The following is a 10787-nucleotide window of genomic DNA, read 5'->3' as shown; positions in this document are numbered from 1 at the left end:
TAAAATCCCATAAACTTATAAATTCATGTTGAAATTGAAAATTAATATTAGATTACGTTAAAATTATATAGATAGATTTTCAAGACAATCCAATCAAGCGTGAGTATGAAAATAGAAACTGAAGACATATACTGGTTTTTACTTCATTCATTTTATGTAAAATAACGTTTTTAGTGTCAGTATATAAAGTAAACTATTGCAACTTATTTCAGGGTTACGTTCAACATTATTGCTTACAACTAGAATAAAGAGTTCGAGGTGCAAACAGTTCTTTATAAAACATCATTTATCTTTAAAGTTCTTTCATGCAATTTAAATTACTGTTTACATGAGTTTTAGGTTTGTAAGGAATGTCAAAAAGTAAATTTAAATTAATGGTAACATGGAATACAACTCAACAAAAAAGAGCACTTTACAAAACCTTGTTTTAACGCTTAATTAGTTCGTAAAATAACTCCATGAAAACTATTTTACTATAGTCGTTATTGAGGAAGAAAACGATGTATAACTAACGATTTCTGCATTAATATCAAACTTATAGTTGTTACTGTATTTTCCAGTTAGTAGGATCTTCAGACGCTCATTCTTTATGAAATATTTTATTTATAGTATATGCCTTAATCAATAGATGGCGCTGCACTTAACTGTTATGCCACTCTTGTAATTCTTAATATTATTTCTACATCGTAGACTATTGAATCCGTGTAAAAGTATTCCGCCAATAAACAAAGGTGTGCTAATATATTTATCACAAAGTATTATACCTTTTGTCAATGAGAAGAATAAACTACTCTCATATTTCATTCCCCCAATTAGTCCTAGGCATTATACATTTTTTGTGAACAACCTTTATTAATTTATTTTGTAATATGAGGTAAAACTGTTGCAATGAACGTTCGTTGAACTATTAAGTTTCCAATCAAACAAGTAAAAAGCATATATATATTTTATCTAGTAGGGTGTTTGGTAGTTTGTCTAAAAATTGTTTAAAGAAGTATTATACTGTTTAATGTTTAGACAAAAATCTAACAAAGGGATAATTAAAGAAAATACTGAAATACATTGTATGATGCTTCCCTAGATAAAGGTTTGATTTGTATTGTTACCTTTGTCTATAGGAAAAGACCCAACAATTTCTTCTTATACCGTTAAATATTTTTCTGTGAAGCAAACAAATATGATCTGAATACTAATACATCTTCCCAGCACATGTTGGTTGGTGTATAATATTGTCATCTTCACTTGTTCTACAAGTATATATTGTTGCTAACGTGCATAAATTATATTAACAATTTTCTTCAAAAAAAGTTGTATAAAATCTATTCTGTGTTGCAAAAGAACTGAAAAAATAGATACAAGTCAATTAGGCTATGCGCGAGGAAGCAGTAAAGCAGCAAAGAAGCTTACCACGAAATCTTAACGCCCTCTAACGACAAGAATCACATCAACTGAGAGCCACCTGGTTGAAGCACCTCCGCATACGTGTCGACGAGGGTCTAAATCTACCTACGGCGGGAAAAACATTGAAATCGGCGTGTGTGTTGGAAAGTATACCTCGTAAAGGATCACTAACCAGTAGTCTGGCTTTTGCAACAGGGGGCGATTCTTTCGTTCTTGTGGTACCTTCGACTTAGTTTTGTGTGCATAATTAATTTAGAGAGAGCCGTCAAACACCTGTTTTTATAGTGTTCTTCGTACTTAATGGTCTCATTGGAGTGACTTTCTAACTTAGATTAAAATGAAAGGTAAGAATAGAGTATGATTCTTCCAAATTTTAAAAGTTGTTTCTTTATATTTGTTTACATTTGAAAATATACAGTAATTTACTGAAAAGACAAAACAATACTTTTTATGACTATCTCTCAAAATAGAAATGGCTAAATTAAATATATGCACTTGAAAAATAGCAGATATCTTTGAAATTACTTTGTTAAATTCCTCATTGAAGTTCGTCTTGCTGAGTGGTTTGTTATGTAAAACTCTCATTGCCAAATAATATTACTTCTTGCTCATTTGCTTGAAAATTTTAAATCCTGTCCTTGCTCCGGTCACATGTATAACGATTCTCTCACATTTAATGAATCATGTATTGTTTTTTCTGTCTTCACTCTATATAATGTCTATTTTAAATAATTTTCGACACAACGGGAGTAATTTTAATTGTTTGGGAGCCTCGTGTGTATAATTAAGGTTCTTGTATCTCGGAAATGACTATATAATAACATAACACGTAGACACGGTATTCAAATGCTGTCAGAGAGAGCTTGTTTTGACTCTAGTAACCTTGTCCTGCCCTAGGCGATCACTGGTAATCAAGCAAAACTTGAAACAGTTTCGAACAAAAAAAAAGAAATATTTTTCCACAATGAAGCAAATGAAACAGTTTATATTCAAGATGTCGGAAAGTGAAATTTAAGATCCTGGATAATATCAGAAAGTGAATAAACAGACAGTAAAAATGTTTCGACTTATCACAAAAATGTCCTATTTCCGAATGAAAACAATAAATCAGTATTTACGGTAAATATAGCCCCTTCCCAGTGGCACAGCTGTATGTTTGCGGACTTACAACGCTAGATACCGGGTTTCGATACCCGTGGCGGGCAGAGCACAGATAGACCATTGTGTAGTTTTGTGCTTAATTATAAACAAACAAACGGTAAATATATCAATAGTGCTTTATATATGTATATATATATATATGTCTATTTCCTGGGTTGAATTCGTATATTTTTTATGACATCATGAATTTCCTATATGTTGTTCTTGTTCTGTACGTGTACTATGATGGTAAGTGTTCAGTTTCTTTTTCCCAAACTCCACACGTATCACTCCTTCTTAACTTTCCAGTTGTTTCGTTGCTGTTTTTCTCTGACTGTTTTCATTCTTCGATGCCTTCCTTTCAAGGGTTTCGCCATTAGTTCCTTTACTCCAATATTATCAAATATTTCGTCTACAAGAACATACAAGTTCCCAAACTTCTCTTATAACGGAAAATAAAGTACATTGTATTTCTCACCTGCCGAAAAAATACACACCATTTAGTATAGAATCAAAATAGTGAATATTGAAAACGAAGCATAATGGAATAATTAATCTTCAATTATTCAAATATTAAGTATATTCAAAACCGAGCTATCAGATGAGAAGATTATATTGATGTTAAAGTAAAATCATTGATATAATGTTAATAAAGTGATACTCTTATTCTTATATGTAGTGGCTTAAGTAACAATTACTGTTCACCAACTTAATCTACGTCACACCGGAACACTTGTTATTCAAATCATTTGATAATATAAATAGCGTCTGAACTGCTACTGTGTCTGTTGTATCCTAGCCAGTCTGATGAGACCTGGTATTGGGCGAAAGGCATCGCCAGCACTGGATATGGCAAATATGGTGTGGTTGATATATTATTAAGCAATATTTTTTTCACTTACAATTTTTTTGTAAATATTTTTATATTGTCAGCCTTGTTCTTATACTGCCCAAAGTTTAAAAAATACAACTTAGTTCTTTTGTAAATTTGTAAAAGATGCGTCCCTGAGATTGTTAAGTTTGCCTCTGGTTTTGTTGGCTTTGTCTTAACACTACGAAGAAAGAGAAAGGCATTCTCACGGAACTTGTTTTTATTTATTTTATAAAAATATTTCTATAAGATATCCTGTCTTTATATAAATGTGTCCTAACGAAAACCTGTTCTAAAATCAAATCTTACTTACTGTAAAAGCTGTAACTTGTAGTAAAATATACTTAATCAGGAAATAAACTCAAAACCAAACTATTAAAATTGTATTTTATATACCTAACTTTATGTTTTGTTGTTGTTCAAACTGAGTCATCCCCCACTGGCACAGCAGCATGTCTGCGGACTTACAACGCTATAAACTGGGTTTCGATACCCGTGGTGGGCAGAACACAGATAACCCTTTGTGTAACTTCGTGCTTAACTACAAACAAACAAACTGAGTCATTACACCATCGAACTTTCGAAAAAAATTTGTTTCCTTAAATTTCCAAGTAAGAGAAAGTCTGGTAATAACAAAAGTGAATTCTATAGGTAAATTTTAACATATTATACTGATGAGTATTCTTCACAAGAACATTAATTTTGATGCATTCTATCTCAAACTCCATATTAGCGTGTTATTCATTTGTTTCATTATATCTTGTTCAGGTGCATTAAAGTTGACATTCATGTAAAAATGCAGTATTCCTTATATTTTCTCACGATAAAGTAATTTACAGTACTTTTCTTTTGATTGGTGCACCTGTACGAACGTAGTGAATCAAAACTCGAAAAGCCAGTGAACGTTAAACCAGGATTTTTGACGAACCTAATCCTTGACAAGATCTTCACAAAACACGTTTTCGAGGCATTACATCAATCATTGGTATTTGACAGTAACTCAAACATCCACCCCAGTCGTATCAGTAAGTTGAAACTGGGGTGTAGTTTTAGTGGTGAATGTTCTTAATGGAGTTTATTACTGCTGGAAGAACACTTTCGCTTTTCAGCAGGCAACAAATTTTGAGCATAGCTATGTTATTTAACTCAATTATTTGATTATTAGGAGCGAGCGTATCAAACGCAAATATGGATAACACTCGTTAGAAATGTTCAAAGTATAAAATATAATAGTCTTTCGGATAAAAATTAGGTATAACAAAAGAGAATCATCAATAGCCTCAGCACTTGAAATTCTTTAAGGCAGGGTTAGAGCAAATTAATCTATGATACTTTTTTTTCATTTTTTATTAGCTATATTAAGCGTGGGGCGCGCGTATACCCGAGTCGATTTTATTACTCATCAGAATCTCTACCAGCCTACCCTCAAATTGAAATTATTTTAGGCAGGATTAGAGTAAACTAATCTACGAGACTTCGGGCGTGGTCAAATACATCAATCGAAAGAGTTTGACCTCCTGAGTCTAAAAGTGTAATTAGATCTCAAATCGATCAAGAAGTGACAGAGCTATGAGCTAAAAGTTTGTACTTGAAAAACTCAGTGTCGCTCTAGGAGCCGCTATGCGGCAAAAAATCTTGAAAATTTTGGAATGTCTCTCAACGCTATTGTAAAGTGTAAAATACGTTTAATGTAGTTGCTGCCCCCCCCCCCCCAGTGGCACAGCGGCATGTCTGCGGACTTACAACGTTAGAAACCGGGTTTTAATACCCGTAGTGGGCAGAGAACAGATAGGTTATTATGTAGCTTTGTGCTTAATTACAAACAAACAAACTTAGCTGCTAAAGTTTCCAGATGAACTCGGTGAGCATTAATTTGAACCGAAAGCTGTGACGTGTTATCACAAACAGGTTATTACATTATTTTGCTGCAATGGTAAATGCTTCGTTTATTCAAGATTTATGTTTGTAAGTGCAGTAAAAACGTATAATTCCGAACTCGTGTGTATTTGCAAGTGGGGAATATCGCATTCTGTACATTAATTTCTTAGAAACGTCTTACAGACAACATCCATTTAAATCTTGAAGTGACCACCGGTTCGGCCTCCGTACTATGAGTGTCGTCAAGATTTCTCCTGGCAGTAAACTTAGGTGATTAACAGGATATAACACAAAAATATGAGATATTTTGATGGAATTGCATCAACAAACGACCGCGCTAACAAATAAAAAAGTCAGTTTAGTATCTTTGAAACTCAAACTAGAAAGATATACCACAGAACACATTTTTTCAAAAGTACAAATCTAGTTTTTTGTAGATCAATTTACCGAATTAAATATTGTCCTGGATGACGTTTCTACGTGAAATGTAAATTGAAATAATTTAAAATATAGTTTAACAAAATTGTTTTAATTGAAAATTGAGTGTTCCTATGATAGTGTAGAGGCTAAGCATGATAAAGATTAAAACAGACGAAGTCTGACACTGAATAAGCTCTTTGTGTGGATAATTGTCAATGCGATTCCTTTGTATACAACAAAGAATATATTACTGAAAGTATCTGTTGTTTACACTCACACAATGAACACATAGACACACAGTTTAATGCTACAACCCCAGGCCACATATAAAGCACAGGGAACACCATGTCTAGTAATTAGATGTGTAAATAGTTTGTTTGTTTTAACACCAGATTAATAGTTTGTGATATTCACAAAGTAAAACATCCCTATACTCATCCACGAAAAAAGTAATTGCAAAATGTTTGTATGCATATATATATATATATATATATAGCTTGTTTGTAAAGATTGTGTGCATTATGTAATAGAGGACCTGTCTTCAACAGCATAACATATTATATGTATTTACTTCAGAAAACATTAAACGATGATGTTGCATGATCTATATTTGATCCTTTGTAGAATCTGTGATGCATAACGATGTAACAATGAGATAAATATAGTGGTAGGTGAACCGTAAACTCTTATGAAGTTCAACAGATATAGAAAGGGATAATTGTTTCACACAAATAGCAGAAAATGTAATAAAGGTAGCTTTATCAAGATATGCTTATATGGGTTAAAGTGTGTAATATGAGAAATATAGAATTTACATTTGCTATGCAAATTAGTGTAGTATATATAAGCAGAGTCGAATGCACACTTGTTGTTCAGTGGAAGGTACAACACAATGTTAAGTTTAGAACAACGGGTCATGTGGGTGAAGCTGCACCATCAAAATGGCTGCAACTCCATAGTAACACTCCTTCTATACCTCTGCAGGGTCAACACATGTGATGCTCTCAGAAGATTGGCTAGAAAGTTCAGAGAGATAAAAGGTTTAGCGTCCTCAACAATTAGTAGAGATGCCACACACCATTAAAACCCTACCGCAGGATGGTGCAAGTAGTGTCCAGGATATATGGCAGATCAGATTGTGTGCAAATCGTTTTGTACATTACTCTTTGTTGCACCCGTACATCATCTGGTATGTTGACGGGTTAAAAAATGTGCTCCTAGAGATATCTAAAAACATTTCCAATGGAGTTCATGACTGGCATTGTAATTGTTCAAAATTGGTCATGATGCATTCTAGAGGTAGAAGAAATTTACTTCAGTCTTCATAGTCACATACATACCCATAACTGTGCCATGTGGACCAAAGAAAATCCATAAAACACAGCAGAACAACCCTTGCATTTCCAAAGGTTGTCATTTCTTTGAGGAACAAAAATTCTGAGGTTTGGAATTCATCCCCTGGACGCTCCCTTTTTGTAGGACCAGTTGTTTATTTTCTTTTAAAAGTTGTTGCGTATTTCCTAACTTTCTTTCACTACGCACGTGTATACTGGGCATAAAGGGCGCGGCGTTCTTGATCTTTGCAGTAAAGTAACATAAAAAGGTTTCTTTGCTTGTTGTGTTTAGCGCGTTGTTTCAGGTATTTGCGTTAAACTAATCAAGTGTTACCTGCGTTACCCGTCTTTAGTTTTGAGCTGGTAGATTAGAGGGAAGGCAGCTAGTAAACAGCACCTACCGACAGCTTTTAGGCTACACTTGTCTGACCAGAAACGCACCCTAAAATTCGAAACGCGATTTTATTTCTATTGTTTGCAGGATTGGGACGCGAACACTGGAGCCGCACGATAACCATTAGGTCACACTCGGCCCGATTATACATAAATGATAAACAGATATGGCTTTGGTCAATAAACCATCTAATTTTGATAATTACGTTAAGAAGTTTTTATAATTTTTTTTGTTAAGTTTACATATTTGGGGTTCTTATTAACTCTTTTTTTTTTGTATAAGTATCTAATATCGTAAGTGTATGATATTCTGGTTAGCAATTATTTCGACTTATAGTCTTGAATTTATTCTTTTAGAGAACTGATGAATCTTTTTTTTTCCTTCTTTTAAACAAGATTTGTTTCTGGTTTGATGTTTGTATTTTGAATTTCGCGCAAAGCTACACGATGGCTATCTGCGCTAGCAGTCCCTAATTTAGCAGTGTAAGACTAGAGGGAAGCCAGCTAGTCATCACCACCCACCGCCAACTCTTGGACTACTCTTTTACCAACGAATAGTGAGATTAACCGTCACGTTATAACGCCCCCACGGCTTAAAGGGTGAGCATGTTTGGTGTAACGGGGATTCGAACCCACGACCGTCAGATTACGAGTCGAGCGCCCTAGCCATCTGGCCATGCCAGACCTTCTGGTTTGAACGTTTGATTCCTGGTATTAATGGAAATGATTTAATATGGTGTTAAGAAGAAATAACTTAATGACTCGAATTACATCTTTTTTCTGAAGACTAGTAATGCCATTATTTTATAACGAGTTTTATAATACAATCATTGCAAGCTTGGTCAGTCTGTTTTTTTTAATATACAGTTTCTTATATCGAGAGATTACAGTTAATTTACTTTATCTCTCATGATAAAGCGACTATGTATATTTGTGTATGCATACAATTCCTTTTAATTCCATGCTTATTTTCGTACGTGTCTAATGTGTTCCAAATCTCTTCTTCAGAATAACGAAGTGGTTTATCACCGGTAGTACTTTATTTCTGAGGGTCCCTCCCCACTGCCTCACAGCGGGTACACGACTATTCAAGCTTTGCCCCTCCCCAGTCAAGTTAGCATAACTGGACGTAGAGCATTACAAGCACATAGCATGATAGGAAAAGAGTCTAGGGCATTGACCCGACCCTCATCAGTGGGTGTTGGTTGGGTGGGCTGAATGAGTTACAGGTGGAGAGTGGAGGGTAGAACACTACCCTAATAGGAGAGTAGTGGAACTTCGTTTCAGATATATATGGATCTCGCGTCAATTTATTTACAGCACTTAGTTACTGCCAGCCAATCGCTAAGCTTGAGGGCTTAGAACGTGAAAATTCGAGGCAAGATTTGGGCGCAGTCTATATAGCCTATTTTACAAACACGACATAAACTTGAATGGTACACCTGCCGCTCTAGAAACCCAGCTGATTTAGATCGTGGGGAGCTGTTTCTATGGTGAAAGAGAATATATGTTGGTTCACATACTTTAGAACAATTTCATACCTGTTATACAAGTAGACGGTGAAATTGTTATTAGTCACAAAGAGAATGAAAAGTCAAAAGTGCAAATGTATTTATATCTTCAAGCACAGTTTTATGTCATTGTAAACATTTGCTTCTCATAAGTTAATTCCCTTTATGGTTTCTGCAAGTTTCCGAAGATCCTTTGTATAAACAACAATATTCACACTGTTAACTTATTTTTATGATGTCTGTCTATTTGTTCACCTAAAAGACAGCTTTCGCGCACAATGGGCTAAACGGCCAAATTAAAGATCTTAATGGTCCTGGTATAGTTATCCCTAATTTTGGGCTGCAGTCGTAGGGACGAAAACCATTCAAAAGTACTCGGTGTCTGAAGCGGCTATTCTTAACCAAATAGTGGAACTGACTGTCAGTGCACCCACAGCTGAAAGTGCGAACCATGTGTAGTAGTAACACGGATTTCCAGTCAGATATGCTAGCCCCTAGGCCTATTTTGGGCCTTTATTTGTCTCTGAGGGCAATGAGCTTACACACAGGTCCACATGCAAATTTTTGGTGTCACAGAAATGTGTCTTTATGATATTACTACAACTGGAAATCTAAGGGTTCATGGTTCTCGGCTCTTTGCCGCAAAAACGCTCTTCATACTTTAGGGCCAAGGTTGCGCTATAAGAGTGATGGTCAAACTCCAATAATTAGTGCAAGAGTTGATAATGGGTGTTATTATTTAGATGCCTTCCCTCTAGTCTGTCAGTTCAAATGTAGGAACACTTGGTCTCCTTTTGGGGACTAAATAAAGTATTCATTAACACCGCAAGCATGAAATCCGCATCTGTATTCTAACTCTTAGCCTCACGACAAACATGTAATAGAGAGCATGTGAAATGAGAGTAGCAGGATATAAACGTCAATACTCAAGATATACACACAACATATCTTGATCACAACTGGATCCAATGGATCAACCGTACAGAACGTAATAGGACGTGACATCAGCTAGCAGCACTGACTAAATATATCACTCACAGAAACATGATGGGCAGGAAAACGAGATTCTCACAGGCACCCAGTACACAAGTTAAATTTTCTGCCAGGTAAACAATGTCTATTTATAATCCTTCAGGCAATACTATGCTGTGGCATGAATACCAACACACAACGACTTGAAAACAACATAAATAAATCTTAGTAGTAATTACAAGCTTCTAAATTGTACACACCACATTTCCCTGTAAACCGCTACACCAGAATAAAAACATATATATACATATATTAATTCGCACTTATAATTTAGAACGTCAATAAGCAAAATGATACATTAAAAATATAATATTTCAGTTTAATTCCCAAATGAAAAATACAGAAAGAAAATTAGGCATACATCGTATTTATCAATAGGTTTGGGTGCTTGACTCAGAATCTGTGGGTCGCAGGCTCGAATACCATCACTGAATATACTTTTTCGGCCGTGGGGGCGTAGTATTGTGACAGTCAATCCAACTATTCAAATAAAGTAGCCAAAAAGTTGGTGGTGGATGATGTTTACCAGATGAATTCCCTTTAGTCTATCACTTTTAAATGAGGGATGGTTTGCTCTAACTCCTTCTAGAGCTGCTTCACCTTTCCAATCTTCCCGTTTGTAACAGCCCGTGTTTTGTCTCCATGCCTGCTGCCACTGTGTATCTTGTCATTTAACTTATAATGAATGGGTCAGTGCCTGGAGTGGTAGAGTATTCTCAAGGAAGAAGGATCAGTAGCTGATGATGATAGTGTTGCTTTATACAGAAGTATTAGAGCTACCTTCGCCTCCTTCAAATTAGTCTTAAC

General features: G+C 35.1%; 1 protein-coding gene across 1 annotated transcript in view; it reads left to right on the top strand.

The window, feature by feature from the left end:
• Positions 1 to 1464: 1464 nt before the first annotated feature.
• The window catches only part of LOC111087954, a gene marked incomplete at its 3' end in the record, with an annotated part of 35761 nt that continues 26438 nt past the window's right edge, over positions 1465 to 10787 (top strand). The window contains exon 1 of the mRNA XM_022396459.1: positions 1465 to 1745. Coding sequence (XP_022252167.1) covers positions 1739 to 1745 — 7 coding nt within the window. The remainder of the gene's footprint in view (positions 1746 to 10787) is intronic.

The sequence above is a fragment of the Limulus polyphemus genome, unplaced genomic scaffold (genome assembly GCF_000517525.1).
Source record: "Limulus polyphemus unplaced genomic scaffold, Limulus_polyphemus-2.1.2 Scaffold2893, whole genome shotgun sequence".
Taxonomy (NCBI): domain Eukaryota; kingdom Metazoa; phylum Arthropoda; class Merostomata; order Xiphosura; family Limulidae; genus Limulus; species Limulus polyphemus.
Note: the sequence above shows the minus strand (reverse complement) of the source record. Positions and strands in the feature narration are given on the sequence as shown.